The sequence below is a fragment of the Hesperophylax consimilis genome, chromosome 10, assembly GCF_061612785.1.
Source record: "Hesperophylax consimilis isolate HC1 chromosome 10, BYU_Hcon_1.0, whole genome shotgun sequence".
Classification (NCBI taxonomy): domain Eukaryota; kingdom Metazoa; phylum Arthropoda; class Insecta; order Trichoptera; family Limnephilidae; genus Hesperophylax; species Hesperophylax consimilis.
The window spans coordinates 24,724,418-24,747,365 of NC_142845.1; the positions used below are offsets into that span (position 1 = coordinate 24,724,418).

General features: G+C 33.7%; 1 protein-coding gene across 3 annotated transcripts in view; it reads left to right on the top strand.

Moving 5' to 3' along the window:
• The first annotated feature begins 250 nt into the window (after window positions 1–250).
• Window positions 251–22,948, top strand: part of LOC149420490 (inositol polyphosphate 5-phosphatase K-like) — a 35,534-nt gene continuing 12,836 nt past the window's right edge. For 2 of the 3 annotated variants that reach the window (XM_089636733.1, XM_089636736.1), the window contains exons 1-7: window positions 251–518; window positions 3,113–3,234; window positions 4,125–4,244; window positions 8,610–8,835; window positions 13,818–13,993; window positions 14,651–14,893; window positions 15,904–16,057. In XM_089636733.1, coding sequence (XP_089492859.1) covers window positions 3,221–3,234; window positions 4,125–4,244; window positions 8,610–8,835; window positions 13,818–13,993; window positions 14,651–14,893; window positions 15,904–16,057 — 933 coding nt within the window. In that variant the 5' untranslated portion in view covers window positions 251–518; window positions 3,113–3,220. Of the gene's footprint in view, window positions 573–3,112; window positions 3,235–4,124; window positions 4,245–8,609; window positions 8,836–13,817; window positions 13,994–14,650; window positions 14,894–15,903; window positions 16,058–22,948 lie in introns of all 3 variants that reach the window. The other variant, XM_089636734.1, reaches the window with a different exon arrangement.

Consider the following 22,948-nt stretch of genomic DNA (forward strand, 5'->3'; position numbering starts at 1 on the left):
ACTTGGCAAGACTGACATTTCAAAAATCAGATACAGTTGTACCAATCTTGGAGGAAAAATTTAGCCACCCTAAAAATAATCTAACAGCTTGTCTATTACATATAATAGACAATTCTTCGTCATTAACCATAGATCAAGATTTTTTAGGTCGAAATCAAAAACAACACAAATGCATAACTTTAATGCACAAACAGTACAAACATCGCGCATTTTTAGCATCTTTTGGAAAATGATGTAGTTCCGACTAAATCTAGCTGTCACGATTTTGTTTTGACTCGTAAAGAGAATGACGTCATGTCTCATCGACCGAAATTACTGTCGGGAAATAGTTTGACAGTTTATTTTACGCACGCTGCGTGACAGTTGTACTAAATCTGTTTTTTATTCGGCCAAATAAAGAAGTTTACGGTGTGAATGCTATTAATGGAACGACGTTTAGAGTTATCTCTCTACCAGTTAACTTTTCAAAGAACTTGAATAATATTTTCATATATAATAAGACCCAGTTATTGCACTAGGTAAGCAATAGCAATAACCACAACACACAAACACTGCAATTCTAAAAAGTCAAGGTGATTCTATGATTTCAATTCACTTGGTATACCGACTGTGCTAGATTTGTGACATCTAAGTAACTAATACGTTATTATTATAATTCCAAAGGTGAAAATATATGTGTGCAACACCAACGTTTTAATATCCTGATTTCTCTTTTATAATTATATTATTACGCGCAAGTGTAAATAATACTTGTAATGTTCACCTATACATGCGGTCGATTGTGGTAGGTTATCAGATGACACCCTATGCTTGCATAAAGTTATTGATTTATTTCATAATATTCTTTGAAATATAATAGTTTAAATAAACTGGTATGTACTGCCTTCTATTTTTTAGTTTTCTGCAAGTTACCGAGCTAGTACAATTAAATTTTCATGTATAAATTGACCACTGGCAAGTTTTGTGTTGATCTCCCTTGCAAATTAAGTGGCACATTAGCATTTATTATCATATCATTATATTTTCCTTAACTGGTTACCTACACCATATAAAGTGGACTGTTGTTTCAAACCATTTCTGCCAATTGATACCTGATCAAAAATCGACTTGAATAATTTAAAATCAATTTAGTTTTCAATGCGTACTTAAAAAGCATGAATAAGTTTTTAATTACTCATAGTTTAGTTTTCAAATTCAATTTGAAGGTAGAGATAAATTAATTAAAACTTTAAAGTGTAGCAATAGTAGTTGGTTACTTTAGGTATTGCTGTAAACATGGAGTAAACAACAAAAATATTACTAATTCGTAATATATTCTTATAATGCTGTTTGGTTTCGGTTGTCTCCTTATTGTACCTTTTTAGTGTCTGCTCAGAAAATTCTCATTTCTGAGCAAAAACTGCCTCCTGTTTTATGTTATGTTTTAGTTTTAATATTCGTGTTTTGTCCTGTCCTACTGTTATTGTTATTCTAAGTTTTGTCATCACTTTGTATAAACAGTGTATTTAGTGTTATAATATTAGATCTGTATTGGGTAAGGCACACTGTAGGAATAATTTTAAGAACTATTAACACTGAATTACCATTTTTTAAAAGTTTGTTATACGAGTAGTTAAGCGCACTTGAAGTGAAATGACACTAAACTGCGCTATATAAATTCCATGTTATTATTATTATTATTAATGCTGTAGAAATAATTAGATTATACTGTTTTAACCAAACAAACGCCATTGTAATTTTAAAAGTTTTTCACTGCTCTGACCTTACGCATAGCCTAATATTTACACCACGATTTTTAGTAAGGCTGGTAATGTTTACCCTGTTGAAGACGTAGGTAGTATTGAAACCAGGAGGCATAATTATTATATCGTCATTCGCCATTCTATTCCAAAAGTCAGCGGCGGATCGTGACTTTTCAGTGAACTGTATACAATAATGCAGTATTATCCTTGGAAGCGGAGTCACATTCATTCACAGTCATCTATGAGGATTTTAAGGATTCTTTCAGGAAGGTGGGGCGCTGCCCAGCAAAATAAAAAATCTTCATACAAAAAATTGAAAAATGGAAAAAAAAATTCAATTTCAACATTTAGAAAGTCGAATTTTTAAATCTTACCACTCTATCTCACTGAAAAATCACGAGCCACCACTGCCAAAAGTGATATTTTAATGCCATTCGGCTTATCATTTTCTGCAAATATGTTCATCCACAAAATTCCAAATGTTTGTTTTTTGGACAATATGTGACTCCGCTTCCAAGCACAATACTGCATTTTGTATCGTGTTTTTTTACACTCTCCTAAACAATTTATTATATATCACATTTGCAGTATTGCATGCCGAATGACTATATAAGAAATAATTAACGTGCCGCGATTTCACACTTATGAATTGTATTCGAGACACTGTTATAATTCTCGTGTTTTTACTAATGGCATGGAATTAAATTATGAATTTAATTTATGTTATGCTGTGCAGAGACAGTTTGGGGCATCAGAATCATTTATTTTGTAGTAGATTAATTTTTTTTAAATTACGCCAAATTGGCATTCAACGGAGACAATTCAAAAAATTTCTGATATTGCCAAGTCCATGCTATTTGAATTTATCACACTTTTTATTATATCTTTAACCATTGACGTTCTGTAAATACTGTGTGGTCCCCAGGTATCAACATAATATAAATTACAACCATAACCTGATTAACCAGTTATGAGTCATGACATACGTTGATCATTGACGTAATAAATAGGTATAAATGTAGATAGCAAAAAACATAATTATTGCTTGTTTTTTCCATCTACTGTGTAACTATAATAAATGGATTCCAGCATACTGTGAAATTAATAGCACATTGCATTTGCAAAGTAGTTTTTTATGAGTTTGTATTCATGTTAACAACGGTACTATTTTTATCTTCAAATTAATATCTTATCAACTTTAATTCACTAAGATTGTAATATCTTTGCTTTCTTGTATTAGGTATATCTCTTAGATAAGAGTTTTTATTGTAACAGCACTTTACTTCATGCTCTTTATTCTTTTAGAATATTAGATTAACCATTGTCAGTAAAAAAACCAATACTAATATTTGTGATATGCCTTTTTCTAGGTAAACAGAGTTGCGTCGCTACGTTCAATATGATATTCGCATGATGAAATAAATAGAACTTTGTGTTTTACGTCATTCGTAAATTATAAAAACAAAATATTCATCAGAATGGATAATTTAAGGTAGGTTTTATTTATTTTAACCTCTAAATACTAACATTAAGAAGCCAATCTCCCATTTTACCTCATGCCTTTGAAAATATCCTGATCCCTTTGATGAAGTTCACCAGGATTATCATTGGGTATTCGGCTATGTCTTCTGGTTCCACAATGTGTCTTCCCGGGTAGCTGTTCCATCAGGGCGGGACATTGGCACCATTAGTGAATTGGAGTCTCTTCATCCTCTTCACATTTCCTTCACATTGGTGTTTTCCACTCCCAACATCTGCATGTGCCTCCTGAGGTGGCAGTATCCTGATAGTAGTCCGGTTCACTTACACCTAACAGTTCCCTTAGTGAGTGCACTGTTCATATTGAGCATATACCTAGTTCTTCTAGGATCTGGTCCTTTTATAAGTACAGTGCCCTAGAGATGATTTTCACAAAAATGACGCCATACAAATTATTATTTAATTGTTTCATTCCGGGTACCCTCTCCCATTCCTTCCAGTGTTGAAAAACTCTCACATTTGATGAAAATCGACCATCAGCGCCATTTTTAATTTTTTGACACTTGAATGTACCATATGCTAAAGGCCGATTCTCAGCGCATTTTAGCGTCTTATCAAATGTTGATCATCTGACAAGTATAACGGTTATGTTATGCTTGTCAGCTGATCACAATTTGATCGAAAGCTAAAATAGGATGAGAATCGCTGTAACAGGAATGGTTATCAAATGTGATGAAGTTTCAAAAATACCAATCTAACTATTGCACTATTTTAAACTGACATGAACAAACAAATGAAATTTTCTGTACTTTTGCATTATGCTTAGATTATTCTCTTGTTTTTATAAAAAGTTCAATTTTTGTCACTGTTATTTGATTTAATTTGTTTGTTTTTCTATTGCAGAATATATCTGTCAACATGGAATGTTGCCACTAATTCTCCCAATGAAGATTTGAATGCTCTCCTTGACTTTCCTTCCGTTGAAAATAAAAATCACCCGTTGCCAGACTTCTATTGCCTCGCGTAAGTGAAACAATCTTAACATAAGTTGTGTGTTAAATTAAGTACAGCCTGACAATCAAACACTGAGGAGGTTCAGAGATAAATAGACCTAACTTTCAAAAGCCACTGTTTTGAGGTCCAGATACGTATTTGCAAATGCGTGGAGCAAAATTTCGTAATTCTCGATAATTACGATTGTGAATTGTGAAAAAAATAATTAATAATTCCGTGTTTTAAATTTACAACCGAGGTTGAAAAAAATTGTGTCCCAGTCGCAGGACAAATTGGTTTTGTTAGATTTGTGTATATTTGGTAATAGAGCAGTATAATGGTAACTTTTATATCCCAGTCGCAGGACAAATTGGTTTTGCTAGATTTGTGTATATTTGGTAATAGAGCAGTATAATGGTAACTTTTATATCCCAGTCGCAGGACAAATTGGTTTTGCTAGATTTGTGTATATTTGGTAATAGAGCAGTATAATGGTAACTTTTATATCCCAGTCGCAGGACAAATTGGTTTTGTTAGATTTGTGTATATTTGGTAATAGAGCAGTATAATGGTAACTTTTATATCCCAGTCGCAGGACAAATTGGTTTTGCTAGATTTGTGCTTATTTGGTAATAGAGCAGTATAATGGTAACTTTTTTGTAGAACTACATAATAAACAGCAAAAATTCTTACAAGTTTCTCTTTAGAAATTGATTCCCATGAAAATTGAGTTAAAAAGTAGCTTTTCATGTATAAGTAGATATACCATGTTCAAATTGATTGGTACTTTCCCAAAAGCGATGATCCTATTATCTTACGTTTACGTTTGCTATAAATGTTCCAAAATTGGTGTTGCCATAGTAATAAAAAAAATTGTTCCACTTTATTAAATTTATACATTTTATTGTCAAACGGTGCACTGAAGAATGAATGTGTAATTTCCGACTGCAATGTTGTTTCATATATTTGGCAGGTACAGAATGTAATTCATAAATTTAGCCAAGTGACCAATATATGATTGTGTGGGTGTGCCCATCTAACATTCCTTAGCGATTTGACCTTCTAACATAGTTTCTGTCATATTTTTTCCCAAATGTTTAAATAACCAACAAAAGTGAATATTCTATTATTTATCCAGTGCTAATAATTAATATTCACATATTATTGAACAAGCCACAATCTTAAATAATGTTTTTTTTTTCCATTTATAGCTATGTTGAAGTTATCATACTGTGCGAAGGTCAAATGAGTTTATTTACTTTGATATTATTGCTAAGTAGAGGAAGGTACCTAAAATATAGTGTTATTTCTTAGGTTTTATTTTTTTATTCACTATTTATGTGAAAAAAAATTTTTTTTTTGTATATTAAAAAAACAAATCAAATATTATATTCAGATTTCTGTTAGTTATTTTGTTTTTAATACATTTGCCCGTCGGAGTGAGACGAAAAAGTATTGTAAAGTAAACAGGAGGTCCTGATCTACGGAAGCAGAAGATGTCGTTGCTTTCACCACGTGTGAAGAGAGAACGGGTTGCTTGTGTTGCCATTGTAGAGCTGTTCCGATTTGCTCGAGAGGCTCCTTCCGTTTGACGTTGCGGGGTCTAGTCCAAAGAGAGGTAGAATAGTCCGTGGTCCAGAGTAGGGCGAGGGTCAGAAGAGAAAGAAGGCGTGTAGAAGCGAAGGTCGGAGCGAGGTAGAGCAGGCAGAGCAGAGAGGCGAGGAATGCTGATGAAGGGCTCAGATGAACGACTGCTGATGACTAACGACTAATGATGACTGACTTGAAAAGAGTTTGTGACCTGTGTTTTTAGAGGATTGGCAGTGGTTGAAAGCTACCACTGCCATTGTCTCGGGCGCAATTCCTGGAAATGAATGCACCCGAGCAGAACGCGATGACGGCGTATGGCCGGTTCGCTTTCTCTTTAAAACCTATCTGTCTGCTTGCTTCCATCTAGCCCCACTCCGACGTTTATTTTATTTTCTTTTTTAAAACATAATTGGAATCCGATAAATATTCTAAACTGCGCAATGGATTTTGATAGGGTTTTCACTATCTTTTAGAGAATTTCTTTCTGAAGATTTACATTATACTGTAATGTACGGAGGTATAATTGAAAGGTACATCAGCTTGCAAAGGAGTTTATTCTAGAACTGGCGGTACAATGTGGTATTGCCCACACAGTGGGTAGGACGCCTCATTGCCACACTACATATACAATACATGTATATTATATTTATAGAAAGTAGAGAATATTCAATGTTTTGTAAAGTCGTTAAAAATATATTTTCGGGCGCTTACATGAGATGCATCAAAATAATGTACTCTGGAATTGTATATCTTTAAAAGGCGTACAGAAAAAGTTGCGATGGTGTGTGTCTATCTTCTAAGGACAACCCCCAGCAATGCTGGGTACACGTTAGCGTTTATTATAAATAGTGCAGATAGTTCAGCGCCTTTTGTTGAGGTCTATATTTGGTGCAATTTAAAGGTTTCCGTTTCATAAAATTACATAATTTTTCTGTGATCTCACTTTCCGAAAGATAAGAATCAACAGTATTCAACAGGAGGGGGGCAGAGTTTGGAGTATGAGAATGAAGCCTTATTATTCATTCAAACGTTTGGTTGTATATGTATAGTTTATTATGGAAACATTAAAATGAAGTGCTTACTGAAGTTTAAAGCCAATGAATCCACCCAGATTTCGCTATTTATTCCATATTTTTAGGTTCTACAGATTTGGCATTTATAACAAGCAATCTCTCAAAACGTTTTTGCTAATTTGCCGTAATATATGCCAAAAATCGCTTCAGTTAGTAATAACATATTTAAAAAAATTACTGGACATTTTAACATTTATTGCTAATTCAACAGAATAATATAAATTTATTGAGAAAAATCTTTGTGGTGTTCAATGAGACATTTTGAACTTTTATGACCTATTCATACATAATTCCTAAGTTTGAAAATTTATTTATTTTAAATTCATAGAAAGCATTTACTTTGTGGTTTGACATTACATATAAATGAAATAATACACTGTCGCTTAATGTGATCCACATTTTTTTTTCACATATTTGTCCCCAACCGATTTTGTTTATATGTATGTGGTTATCTTGGTGTACTAAAATAAAAGTCTCGATTTATTCAGTTGGAGCGTTTATTTAAGAATGCTCAAATAGCAATTACCACACACAACAACGCGTTTATTTTACGGGATAAATGCGAGGAGGTACTATATTATTTTGGCGCGGAATACAATCGATATCTGGGTCAAGGTTACGAGCGCGTGAGCGAGTTGACTGAATACTCGCTGCGTCAGGCCTATTTATATAGCCCAGCCGGTGGCGGTAGTAAGTACGCGAGACCGCTGGTAAACTGGAGACAACTTGCTCAGTCTGGGTACTTCTGGTCCTTTCGTTGGCGCTGGAATTATGCCTAGGCAATAGGCTAGAACCTTCTAGAGAATGCGTGTAATGTACTAGTCCAACTCGCAAAGTATTGTCGTAGGTAGCTCGTAGACAGGTAGCTTGTATCGTTTACCTTGCGTAATTAATTGTGCCTATCAAAGTGTCTCGAAATTTCGTAGTCCATGCATTCTAAACCTTCTGCTTTTCGGAGTTATTGCTTTTCTCAAGTTATTGTTTACAAAATTATCTTTTAATTACTGTCTGTATCTGTGTTTTCTCCTTAAATAAACACTCTAGCAGTATCGATCGCTACATATACCTCAATATCCTCGGCCGAAAATTATCAACGGATCCAGTGATTGTTGAATTCTAAATTCTACAATGTAATTTTTGTTATTTGTCAACTTTACCTTTAATTATCACTTACATTATTTACAAAGTCACATTTTTAGTGTTCAATTTTTAAAAATTGGACTTCTCCATAAAAGGTCTTCGCTGGCTCCAGCTTCTCGTCCTGCTCCAATCCTCTTTCACGTTGAGTTCGCCTCTTCCTCAACCTGCCTCTGTGTCACTTTCACTGGCACTCTGTCCTGCCCAAAGACACTGATGGGCATTTATTGCTAATTCAACAGAATAATATAAATTTATTGAGAAAAATCTTTGTGGTGTTCAATGAGACATTTTGAACTTTTATGACCTATTCATACATAATTCCTAAGTTTGAAAATTTATTTATTTTAAATTCATAGAAAGCATTCACTTTGTGGTTTGACATTACATATAAATGAAATAATACACTGTCGCTTAATGTGATCCACATTTTTTTTTCACATATTTGTCAACCTGCCTCTGTGTCACTTTCACTGGCACTCTGTTCTGCCCATCGCTGTCTTTGGGCAGGACAGAGTGCCAGTGAAAGCGACGAAAGTACAGTAATACATAATCTTATGGACAGTTAATTAAATTACTTATTAATCTTATCTAGGTTCCAAGAAGTGAAATCCCAGCCGCACAATGTGGTCATCGACGCGCTGTTCTCCGACCCCTGGTCGGCCGGCATAAACAAAATCCTCGCCAGGAATCAATATGTGAGGGTGAAGAGCATCCGGCTGCAGGGTCTGCTGCTGCTGGTGTTCTGCTTGAGGAAGCACCTGGTTCACCTACGCGATGTGGAGACACAGTACACGAGGACGGGGATGGGCGGGATGTGGGTAAGGACATCTGAAACATTTAAAAAAGAAAGCTATGAAACCGAAAATTAACAGTGCAGACTTTTTCACGGAACTTGGGATGCTTCAAATCATCGTTCCCGTTAAGTGGGACAGCTGCGCAACCTTTTTCATACAAAACTTAAATTTGGATTTAACGTCAAAATACCAGAAAGTCTGAGACGCCCGAGGAAGACATGGCACGATCAAGTGAATCATATACTTGAGTCGGGCCATGTCAAGAGTCAGAATAATAGAAGAGTATGGATGAGACAATGTATGAATGTGAATGAGGCAAGAAGTGTGTGCCAAGACCGAGTTGTTTGGCAGTCCGTCCTCTCTGCCTACTCTTGCGAAAAACGGCATGATGGTTAATTAGTTAGATAGTTAGTAACATCAAAATACCGAAACAAACTGAATAATAACTTTTTTAATCAAAAGGTATCGCAAATATCTCTAGTATGGATGTGAGCTGTTTTATTTATTTGTGTTTGAAATTATAAAATATAGGCCATTAAAGAAATAGATTTTTCAACTTTGGTAATTATTTGTTGGTTCCAAATGGTTCCATGATATTTTATCAAAATGAAAATTCAACAAATCTTTAAAAAACTGATATAGAGTCATTAAAAGTGATGAAACAAAAACTAGGTTTAATAGTTCCCTGTGTAACCTATTTAACCTGGTTTTTGTTTCATCACTTTTCATGACTTTATACCACTCTTTTGTAGGTATGTTGAATTGTTATTTTGATGAGATATCCGGTCACTGTTACAAATAGTTAGTTAGGTTTGTGTTTGAAAAAAAAAATTGTGGTATATAATTTAAAATTTCAACCCAATCAAATGAAAAATCGTATTTTTTATAATTTAAAACACAAATAAATTAAATAGCTCATATCCATTCTAGATATTTCCTATTCATTTTTATTAAAAAATAAATTATTCATTTCGGTTGGTTAGTTTGGCCTGAAATCCAAAATTAGATAATATAGATTCTCACCCAGTATCTTTGGATACTGCAGACGGGCATTTCAAACTCTTATTTTATTTACTTTAATGTTGTGCACAAATACATTAAGGCGATGCACTACGTCGTGTAATATTTTAAATTGAGCCGCTATCAATAACAACCCTTACGTAGATGGCGATAAGGTTTAAATTCCCGCTTAACACCATCCGCCTGTTTTGATTTATGCAAGAAAAAAACATGGCCAAAAGTGCCTTTTATTTTATTTTGTGGATGTTCTGGAATAACTTAATTTGCCACATTATACAATAAAATCATAACCGAAAATGGGTTCGTAAGTAGGAGATTTTGAACTTTAAAGCAGTTTTCATAGGCCTTTACATTATTTTTTTCTGGGCTTATAAAAAGACTCATCTAAAAAATACTCGATTATTTCAAAAGCCAAGATGTATTCTACTCGCAGTATTTTTTTAAAGCATCTGAAACATTTCAAGGCGACCAAATTTTCAAACCAAAAACACATGATTTTGCATTACTACGTATGGCATCGCTTTAAAACATAATCTCTTTAAAATACTTTGCCATGTTAAAGTACATGGATTGTGTAGTTATTTCCAATTTACTATATTAACATAATATGTATTTTGAGTTGCGTACTCATGACGTACCTACCTACAAATTGTTATAGATAATAATATATGGGCATTTTTCGCAGTATGATATAAAGATTAGTCACACATTTTTTTCAAATGACCTACTACGCCTGGATCCCTAGAGCCGCCTCTGGCTGTGAGTATTGAACTCAATCCGCCTGACTGTCAGTCAATTGTCCTACCCACAGCACGGTAAAAAGCTCTGGACAGAGCATTATTGCGTTTTTGTATGAATGGCATTGAAGCCAAATCTAGGATGAGGGGAAATTGCCAGGGAGACATCTTGTATGACAAACTTTTGAAATTATTGGATCCAAAGTGGCGTATAATGGACTATTATAATTTTATTTTTTTTGTTGTTAATGCAGTTATAACGGGGTATAATTGTTTTGGGGTATTTGATGAGACAAGGAATGGGTTGTCATGTTTCTTTTTTGTTTCAGTTTTGGCATTTTTCATACATCTTTCCCTCACCTAGTGGCTTCAAATTGTTCTCGAATTTCTCTGTTCAGGGTTTTTTTCATGTACCCACTGCGCTATCAACCATCTCTTGTCCTAAAAGGGACTGAGACTAATTGATCCCATTATTACCTTAGATTTGCCTATTGTAGTTTTCACATCTTTTCTTGAAAGACAATTCATATTCGCCGGACACTATAATATGAGTTGGTTTTCCAATTCCTTATTCTAAATCGATCCGGAACTCATTAATTCCATTTAGTTTGAATTTGCAGTTCGGAACTCTGGTTACTTTAAAAAAAAAATACTATTGTGAATATTTGATTAAATTTTGTACAATATGGTCTTCGTAGAGGGGTTTAAGTCGCTACCTTCTTTAACATCTTACCATTCTTCCATTTATGGTCTTCGTGGATGAGTTTTAGTCACTACCTTCTTGAACATCTTACCATTTATTCCATTTATGGTCTTCGTGGATGACTTTTAGTCACTACCTTCTTGAACGTCTTACCATTTATTCCATTTATGGTCTTCGTGGATGACTTTTAGTCACTACCTTCTTGAACGTCTTACCATTTATTCCATTTATGGTCTTCGTGGATGACTTTTAGTCACTGCCTTCTTGAACGTCTTACCATTTATTCCATTTATGGTCTTCGTGGATTAGTTTTAGTCACTACCTTCTTGAACGTCTTACCATTAAGCCTTGTAGTAGTCGATAATAAAACATCCTGTCACAAATATATAATAAAATCAAATTAACTACCAATATAATATATGATATTACATATATAGCCCAAAGCCATATTATTATTAATGTAAATAATTATTTCTATCACTCGTACAGCAGCTGCTTTGCTCATTCACTAATTCGTAATGAATGAAACCGTTTATTTAAATGTGTGTCTGTCAACAATACCAGCATAAATCTGTATCTTTTCCCAACAAATGGGATTGTGATTAATTTACACAGCTGCTTCATTTCTATAACATTTACACCGGCAGTTTTTATTATGTTTACATTTAAGTATTATGTGTACTTTTTCCTAAGTTATGCTATTTAAAAATATTTCAATCAAAATTTTTTTTTTCGCATATTACAATATATTTGTGTTCTCTCGACTACCATAATAGACTCATGCCCGTATCATGATAGAATATTACACGCAGTGGCGACTGCTCTTACAAAAATGGGTGGTGTGCTAAAAATCTTGGATGTATTATATACCTACCTACTGTAATAAAAATAAATTTAATTAAGAAAAATCCTTCCTATTTGTAGATTAGGTCGATCCTCCATTGTCTCTACTGGTAAAGACATAGTTTTTTAGACATTTTTCAATGCTCAGCACTTACAAAGCATCGATCTATATCAGCTGTCGGGGAACCGGGGTAATTACCCCAAATGGGGTAAAAATGTTTTTTTTGGGTAGTAAGGAAATTTTTCTAGTTTGCTATTTTGGAAGACAGAAAATATTACGTTTTGATGACATCGAGTATACAGTTATAAAACATCTCATCAAACGCAGAGAGCGGTTCTCTGACTACTTTCCAGATCTTGACATACATACTTTCAATTGGGTTGTAGATCCTTTTAAATGTGAAATTGCTAACATACCAGAAGAACCTCCGGGTTTGGCAGAAACAATACTTGAACTTCGATCTAATACTGAAGCACGTATTCAATTTGAGAGCAAAGCCAATCTGTCGCCTTTTTGGATGTCAAAAGCTACGAAGGCTTTCAAAATTGCACATGAGGAGGTGGTAAAAAAGTTGCTGCCATTTGCAACAACCTATCTTTGTGAACAAGGCTTTTCCACTCTAATGAACATAAAAACGAAGAACAGAAATCGATTAAACGCCGAAGACTGTATTCAAATTGCTCTTACATCAAATGTCCCAATTTTGAAGTAATTGTATCAAACATGAAGCAACATCATTTCTCCAAAAACTGAAAGGGAAACCTGAAAATCTCAATTTTTGTTTGATCCAATTTGAGAATTCTATTTTGTTTGTCTATTACATACTTACTATTTTCATGTAACTTATTTTCCGTGTAAATTAATTCAATAAATAATGATTATTTTAATTTACATTGATTGTATTCTTTTCAAAATGGGGGGAAGGGGTAATATCGTCTTACGCAAAAATATTTTGAAGTAATGGTTAAAAAAGTTCCCCGACCGCTGATCTATATTAACTAATTGTACTGATTAATTAATTAATTAATTGATTAATTAATTACTGATTTAATTCTTTTTAAAAATTATATTGGTAGAAATTCAGGTAGTGCGTTGCTCCTCCGCTCCTTAGGGCTAGCCGCAACTGATTACATGGTGTCTGGAAACTCTTAGACCAAGCGGGAAACTGGTGACTACATCACCTTTGGAGTCGATTTTGTGCCATAATTTTTTTGATTTGAGCTTTAGTTTTCGAGTAAATCGAGTCCGAAGTTGTAATTTTTTACGTCAAATTTAAAGAAATCAATCAAAGGTTAAAATTAGCTGTTTAATGTCTTTAAAAATGCGTCGAAGTATAGAACCGGGTCAAAAAGTTTTTTTTAACTCCGTAGTTGCCGAATAAAAAGGAAAAAGTTTAAAAAAAAAAATCGAAATCAAATCTATGCCTTGTAGATTCACCAGTTTCACGCTTGTACTACGAGTTTTCGAACACCGTGTATAACGTAATAACTATAATAATGAATAATGTTGAATTTTTTTTTAAAATTTAAAATCAAAATGTAAAAATTAAATGGATAATTGAAATGTATGTTTTAAAGAAAACAGAAATAATTTTGTTTAACGTAATATTAAGAAAGTATTAATTAAATACATACATAAGTATATCTATTCTGGATCTAGATGCATTTTGAACAATACATAATTTAATTTGCACTCTTTGTAGGGTAATAAAGGTGCCGTCAGCATCAGGTTGAGTATCTACGGCTGCTCCATCTGCATTGTGAACTCACATCTCTCCCCACACGATCATCAGAACAAGGAGCGCGTGGAGGACTACAGCAATATCATCAAATCCAACACCTTCAGCACAAAGGAGACCTCTTGTATCATGTACCACGAGTAAGTAAATATTATCACAGGTCACCACCGGGTACAACCTAGCGCATCACATATATAACGCGCAGACAAGATGGAGCACATATCTCGTGATCCCTTGCGACCGTGTGGCGGTGTGATCAAGCGACAAGCGATAGTAATTTTCTTTTTATGTTTCTTAATTGAATATAAATGTAGGCATGTAATAATGTAAGGCAGCAAAATGACGTCTACATTTTTTACTCCAAATATGCTCAGGAATCGCTGGTTAAAGTCTTTTGGGTACCTGCTGGTACACCCTGTATAGGAGCATTTCACTTTTTTGTCATCCACAATTTTGTTTTTGTCATCAAAAGCTTGTTGCTTTTTTCTCTGTGTTTTTTATTTATGTGAAATCCCATCAGGGCATTGATACATAATTAAATATTAAAATATAATATAAAAGTAAATTTCTGTTGGGCAGTGGTAATCACAAATCATACCTAAAAGGGCCGAATATCATTGTTAAATTGGGACCGCTCAAAAGTATTAAAAATTCAATATCATGCGGATCATTGATTTGATTTTCAATCAAATTAGACAAGTTTGAACACCCCAACCTTAACCTTATTTATTCAACTGTCGCATATGTGATCCACCATGGTTATGCTCAATAATTTTAATTATTTTTCTGAATTCCAGTTACGTTTTCTGGATGGGTGACCTGAACTTCCGTCTATCGGAAAACGCGCCCGAGTCGCCGAGCGCCGTGCTGAAGCGCATCGCGGCAGCGGAGAAAGACGACTTTGGCGGGCTGCTGCAGCACGACCAGCTGCGCCACGTGATGGGCACCGGCGAGGCCTTCTCGGAGCTCACGGAGACCTTGCCACGCTTCCCGCCCACCTATAAGTTCGAGATTGGCTCCTCCAATCAGTATGACTTAAAGTATGTATGATCTCACAAACAGTTCACACCTGTAAACAATCAGGAAACTTCTCAATATAGATACTAACTCTTTATTGAATAAATAAACAGTGAAATTCTCTTTTCTATTTAAGGTAAGGTTGTCCAAGGGACCGTATAAAAACTGGAGGAAAGTCCTATGAGGGATAGATTAGGCCATTTTTTAATTTCTGCTTTCAAGTTCAGCTTCATTTTATGCTTCCTTTGTGGTCAAATTTGAATGGAGACTGAAATTCATTGGATTGAACTGTCATTTTCCATTAAAATACAAATTATGGTACATGTGTTATTATCGTTGGGTTGTGAACTACAAAATTTATTTATCATACTCTTTCCAAGCAAATCGTTTGTCAATCTTTCTTTGATGGCTAATTTAAAATGAATTTGATTGGGTACATAATTTCATTGAAGTTAAATATCAATCTCTAAATAGTATCAAATAGAGTCGCTATCCGCGTCTGTCTGTTTGTGCGCTTAGTTCTTCTAAACTACGCAACGGATTTTGATAGGGTTTTCAGTATAATTTAGATAATTTCTTCTGGAAGGTTTACATATATAATACATGTAGAAAAAAGTCGATGTTTTATAAGGAGATGAAATTATTTTTTTTCGGGCACTACATTGCTAATGCTGGCTAAACCTTATGAGATATATCAAAATAATGTAGTACGGAATTGTATATCTTAAAAAGGCCTACAGAAAAGTTCAAAAAATACAAATTAAATTGATATTTAACAATTAATTGGATTCTGTCTTAGGATGGTTATACCCTGGTTCACACTAAAAAACTCAATTAACTCTTTTTATGTCACAAACGATATGTCTGCGACAATTCGTAAGTATTTACCATAATCTGATGCAACTGGAAGTCTGGATTTTATCAAGGTTTTCCTGGTAACAAGGAAATAATATATAATCTATCATGTGCCCATAAGATTCATTAATTTATATCTGTTTTTGTTTTTAATTCTATATCGTTATTCCACGTCTAGACGGCGGCCTGCATGGACTGACAGAATCCTGTACAAGGTGATCCCCGACAATTATGAGAATGTCACTCTGAAGGCGGATCAGCTGAACTACCACAGTCTGCCGCAGTATACGGTCAGCGATCACAAGCCCGTTGTGTCTGAATTCAACATTAAGGTACACCATATGCTTTATTTTATTTACACCATTCACTGCCAGGGTTCTATGGCAAAACAGAACATTAAAGAAAGAAAAAAAAATACCTAATTTAACCGTTTTTTTATGTTCCATTTTTTCTTGTTGTTTTATCGGTTACCACTATCAAGTTTTCTGTAAAGTTTGCAACATAAATCTTTCATATACTTGATGTCCAGAAACTACTAGTACAAGCTGGAAACTGGTGAATCTATATTACATTTGGAATCGATTTTTGATATAATTTTTTTTTGGTTTAAGCTTTTGTTTTTGAGAAAATAGAGTCCAAAGTTGAAATTTATTACATTTTTTTTTATCCCATCGCTACGGGGTTACTATAGCTGTTTATTGTCTTTTAAATGTGTCGAAATGTAGACCCGACTCCAAAAGTTTTTTTTAACCTCTGATGACTCTGAAAGATGGTAATGCTCAGATGGAAAGAAAAATGTTTTTTGTGTTCTCTATATGATGTAGATTCCCAAATTTCCCGCTTGTTCCGAATTTCCACTAGTTTCCGAACACTGTTTAAAATGGTTACTGTCACGCACAGTTCTTAGATGCCTTGTTTGAATTATAATAACTAGGATCCGGAATCGCGGTGGCTTTTCCAGTGCTGTACTCAAGGGAAAAATAATTACCTACTTATGAAACGATGATGTAGTGCAATATCTGGAATCATGGTTTTAAATATGTCTACTCTTGTCGGTGCTTTCAAAAATATTTTTTTAACACAGGAAATAAGATCATCCACTTTCTTATATTTATCCCGCACAGTTGAAGCGACTAGATTTAGTGAATGAGCCAAACAGGTAAAGTGTATCATATTGGGAAACACATCTTTAAGTTCGCATCCGGCTTTTAGCATATAAGGAGCAGAGTCTGTTGTTAAAATTAAAAGTTTTTCGAAATTATTAACTGCAGATTCGTGCCACAAAAAAATTAAACTGTTTTTTACAAAATCCTTTATGGTTTCGGCATTGGTTTTTGGTAAAACCTTGCTAGCAATCAAATATGACCAAGTTACAATGTCTCCTAGTGGTTTTACGACCAGATTAGCTATATTGCGTCCAAACTTATCGGTCGTTTCATCAACTGTCGCCCATATATATGAATGTCCTAATTTTTTTCTGATATCGTTAATTTCACTACAAAACACTTTATTTAAATACACTTTTCGGAGAGTAGATTCACTCGGAAGATCCATAGTCGAACATTTACAACACAAATATTTCGAAAAAAAAAGACGGAAATTAAAATTGTCTAGTTTTGTCCATGGAATATTAGAACATATTAAAAACATAGCTAAATCAAAATAGAAATCTGTTTTACACTTATCATTTGTCTTCATTATCAAATGATTTCTGCTTGAAACGTGCTTAGTTACTGAATATTTTTTTAATTGTTTTAAAGAAATATCACACTCGTCACAATAAATCACCCCACGATCAAATTTTAGCTCAGGATGGGGTTTTATCCACTTATTTATTAGATTAATTGAAGGTACTATAAACGCGGCCATGGTGCTGATTGATGAATACTAATTCGTAACTAACTTCTAAAAAATGAAATATTTCCTATCGGCTTGTCGTTTAAAAATATTTGTTTTAAAGTAAGACATACCGATTTACCATTACCTATTGTCTCTTTTCTTTCTCATATTTTGTTCATTGAATAGAAAAAGACGAAATTATTATTATCGATTGCCAACGTGGTACGATAAACAAAAGTATCGGATTTCATATTTCCTGGGCCGAGCTTCAGTTAACAAGTCAAGTAAAGTCATTTTTACCACAAAAAGGACAAAGAGCAGTACGTCACATAATATTATTTTAGTGTGATTGATATAAACCTTTCCACATAAACTCAAATTTTGTATACCGTAGTTGAATCACAGTACTGGCTTACATAGTGATACCAACAAGGAAACTGTATTGTCTTTTATTAATATTGTTTAAATTTAATTTTAACCTTGATTTCATATTTTCAATATATATAAAAATCAATGTATGTTTGGATGTCTGATCTTTGGCAATTTGTTGTTCACACACCTGGAAAGGTTTCTATGTACCTAAAAGTGAGTTCTGGCAACATAAAATTTGTGCATAAAATCCATTGTTTCCTATCCGATTGCAAAGAAACTTTGGTGAGTTATTGTGTGGATGCAAGAAAAGGTTTCTATATATAATGGTGAGCTCTGGTGTTTTGAAATTTGTATAAAATTCCCTTATTTCGTATATTATTCATCTGATTGCGATAAAACTTTGGCGAGTTGTTGTGCAAGTTGTTGTGCACACGCCTGGGAAGGTTTCTATACATAAAAGTGAGCTCTGGCGTTATTAAGTGTGTATAATTTTTTTTTCCTATACCATTCTTCCTATATCAATGAAACTTTGGCCAGTTGTGTGGATGCTAGGAAAGGTTTCTGTAAATAATGGTGAGCTCTGCGTTATGAAATTTTGATCAAAATTCTCTTTTTTCTATATCATTCATCCTATTGTGATGAAACTTTGTTAAATTTTAGTGTTGCGCGCGATTAGTGTCGAAACAAGCAGGGCGAGAAGGGAAGGGAATAAGAATAATAACATGACATTTATATAGCGCACTTCTGTGTTATTTCACTTCAAGTGGAATGTTTTAGTTTCTTCACCACCTAGGATTCTTGCTGCAGAGTCTGCATCGTCTATTTTTGTGTCACCTGTTCCTATAATTCATTTTACTTAACTTAACTTCACTCTATTTTTGTAATATTTATATTTTCTGTAATACCTGCATCAACTGTAAAGCGCCCCTCTCACGAAAGCGGCGCTATACAAATTATCCAATAAATAATAATATTCCCCGTATGAAAATTAATTTCTTTAAAAAATAATGTAAAATTGAGAATTTGTTCAGACCAAGCCTCTAGTATGTATACTACATGCAGCTGCAAAAGGACAGTATGTTTAAAACGAATTTAACCCGTTGAATAACGATAATTTAATTGTTTTGCCTTTAATAATGAGCGGCCCTGGAATTCTTCAAAAAGCCACCGCGATTCCGGATCCTAATAATAACACTCGAAGCAAAATGTTAATGTTGACGCACTGATTCAATCATTATAGGTCAAAATAGTTTGAATTAATCTATATTGGCACACCTTTGTAGAGACGCATTTTTTTCTTCATTTTTTATGCACTGAACAGATCAAACTATAGAAGTGTGTTGTGGGCGAGTCTGTGTGCCCGAAGTAAGGTATATTTTATGTAACATTTTCAATTTACTTTATTTTCAGTGGTTTTATGCAATTAAAATATCTTAGTCAAGTTGATTCTGGGTTTCAAATTGCTTTTTTTCATGTTTTACACTGTAATTTTATTTTGCACACTTGTAATGCTGTAACTTTTTGATTGGCTAAACAATATGGAATTCCAGTGAAAAATATTATTATTTTTATAAGCAATAATTATTAGCCTGAAACACTCATCCACATTGAAAAATCTCCTGATAAAAGATACATGACGCCAACGGGACTTGAACCCGTGTCCTTTCGATTTCCGGTCGACAGCTCTGACCAATGAGCTATGGCGGCTTATCTCTTATCTGCGAAATAATTCAATATATACTAGTGATTCATTCAACAATTACTGCTTATTACATTTTTTCACCTGAAAACAACCAACTTTATTTTATATGAGAAAGGCATTGTAAGTGTTAACTCTCTCACTAGATGGCGTCGAGACAAATTTTTTGGTGAAGATACTTGAACTCGTCAAATATTAATTATTATTAAAAAAAATTAAAAATAATAATTAATATTTGACAAGTTCAAGTATCTTCACCAAAAAATGTAGACAATTTGTCTCGACGCCATCTAGTGAGAGAGTTAGCACTTACAATGCCTTTCTCATATAAAATAAAGTTGGTTATTTTCAGGTGAAAAAATGTAATAAGCAGTAATTGTTGAATGAATCACTAGTATATATTGAATTATTTCGCAGATAAGAGATAAGCCGCCATAGCTCAGTGGTCATAGCTGTCGACCGGAAATCGAAAGGACACGGGTTCATGTCCCGTTGGCGTCATGTATCTTTTATCAGGAGATTTTTCAATGTGGATGAGTGTTTCAGGCTAATAATTATTGCTTATAAAAATAATTGTTACCGTTTGTGCTATGCATAAAAAATCTTGTCTTAAACATTAGTTTACCAAAAAAATAATAAAAATATTATTGCTTAAAAAATACATATAATATTATATGTAGAATTTATGGGGAATTTGAACATCTCTTCATCTCTTGTGGGTATTTTAGAACATGTACATAGGCAACCCTGGTCAACATTCACATTAGAACTGATGAAAATGTTGTAATGCAGATTTTTAAATACTGGTAAATTGTTTATCAGGTGTGGTAATGGATGTGTTTTTGCACTTTGGTTCAATACAAAAACATTAGTGACAAGATGCTAAAATTTTAGCTAGTGTTCTTCAATGTTAAACGCGGGTAATTTTTAGAATAAAAAACATCTAGACTCCCATATGAAATACAGCGCCGGTTGAAAAAAAAAAGAAGGCTTTTTGTGACGTCACAGGACACGTCCATGGATTTGGTGTTTTTTTTAAGGAGACCCGAAAAATGAAAACTATTAAAATTAACCATAACAATAAAAAATGCTAGTCTTTAAGTTAGGTCAGGTATAATTTTTTTAATTCTTGCAACTAAAGTCTCTCGTTTGCGGGCTACTCTTGCATATATTATTATCATCTTGTTATCAGCGCTATGCCAGAAAGTGTATAGTGTCTTAATATGTGTGCAAATTGGTGCAATAAAGTACGAGGGTGGGTCAATAAGTCCTTAGAAAAGCCGACAGGTGGCGCGACTAGTACTGTAAGCGGTTTGTTTTCATGCAGCGGCACTACCGATTCAGTATGCTGCGAAGTTTCAAGCAGATTGGTCGGGTTGTTGTGTGTTTCTCGTACATTTAAAAAATTTTTTTTGCTTGTTTACAAAAATGGAGAAAATTGAGTTTAGAGCTGTTATTAAACATTTTAATATAAAAGGGTTAACAGCAAAGGAAATAAAAAATGAGTTGGATTTAGTTCACGGCACATCTGCTCCTTCACTTGCAACTATTTATAACTGGTTAAATGAATTTAAACGTGGTCGTACATCAACAAAGGATGAACCACGCTCAGGACGTCCTGTAGAGGTGACTACACCAGAAATGATCAATAAAATCCACGATATGGTGTTAAGTGACCGAAGATTAAAGTTAAGTGAGATAATTGAGGTTGCAGGGATCTCAAAAGGAAGCGTCATTTCTATTTTACATGACAAATTGGGCATGAAAAAAATTTCTGCAAGATGGGTGCCGCGTTTGCTCACAGTCGACAATAAACGCAATAGGGTGGTGGCCTCTAAAGCCCTGTTGTCGCTCATGCAACGCAATCCGGATGAATTTTTTCGTCGCTTTGTGACTGTAGATGAAACATGGATACACCACTATACTCCCGAGACGAAAGAACAGTCAAAGCAGTGGATTGCGAAAGGCGAACCATGTCCAAAGAAGGCGAAAACCGTAAAATCAGCTGGTAAGGTTATGGCTACTGTATTTTGGGATGCACATGGAATTATTTTCGTTGACTATTTGAAAAAAGGAAAAACAATAACAGGGGATTATTATGCATCTTTATTGGACCAGCTAAAAAACAAAATTGAAGAAAAACGGCCTCATTTAAACAGGAAAAAAATCCTCTTTCATCAGGACAATGCCCGTGTTCACACATGTTTACGATCAATGGCTAAAATTGAAGAATTGAAGTTCGAATTGGTCGACCACCCACCGTATTCGCCAGATTTAGCCCCCAGTGACTTTTTCCTTTTCCCAAACTTAAAAAAATGGCTAAGTGGACAACGTTTTTTTTCAAATGAAGAAGTCATCGATCGGACAAATGCTTATTTTGAGGACCTTCCGAAAACTTATTTTTCTGACGGTTTAAAAAAAATTGAGAAACGTCTAACCAAGTGTATTGAGCTCCAAGGAGATTATGTTGAGAAATAAAAAAAAAATACAAAAATACAAACTGTTTTAATGCTTTTTTCTAAGGACTTATTGACCCACCCTCGTATTGTATGGTCCAACATAAATATTATAAACTTTAATTGCACAATAGGTTAGCCTGTGAAACTTCACCTGAAGGGTGCATTACAAAGCCAGAGAAACAAAATAATGTTGTGATAAATTTTCTTTTATTAAATTTATGTTGTTTCACTTATGTTTAAAAATATGGTCTCAGTCAGTAAAAAGGTGTTTTATTTTCTGTTGAAAGATAAATCTAATTTACTGAAATGCATTTTTATTTTCGTCTAGCGAATATATATGAATAGATAATATACATATTTAAAAATCACGGATAAAATAACAATTGGACAAAGAACCATTATTTTTGGGAAGCTGAATGTATGGTAGGTGAGGTTGTTGTTATTTTTGTCAAAAGAATTCAATTCAAATGGTCAGTTCCATTCACATGGTAGCATGTTCCATCTAATTTTTATTTTATCCAGGTAAATGTACCAATTTTGTAAACACGTTAAGAATCAATAATGAAATATTAAAATGATTGTAATGAACAAGATTGAGTTAAGGTAATTACTACCCATTATTTTCTTCATATTTTGCATTGTATACAAACAAAAAATTGTATATTATAACACTTTGTATAAACTGCTTGAAAATTATGCACATAATATTTCTAACATCTTTCAAAAAATTTCTTATCTTGATTTTTAAATTCACATGTTTTTAAACAACAACAAAAATAATTTGGAATACATACAACTACAAATTATATGATAATAATACTTTTGTTGTATTCTTAAACTAAATTTTGCTTGAC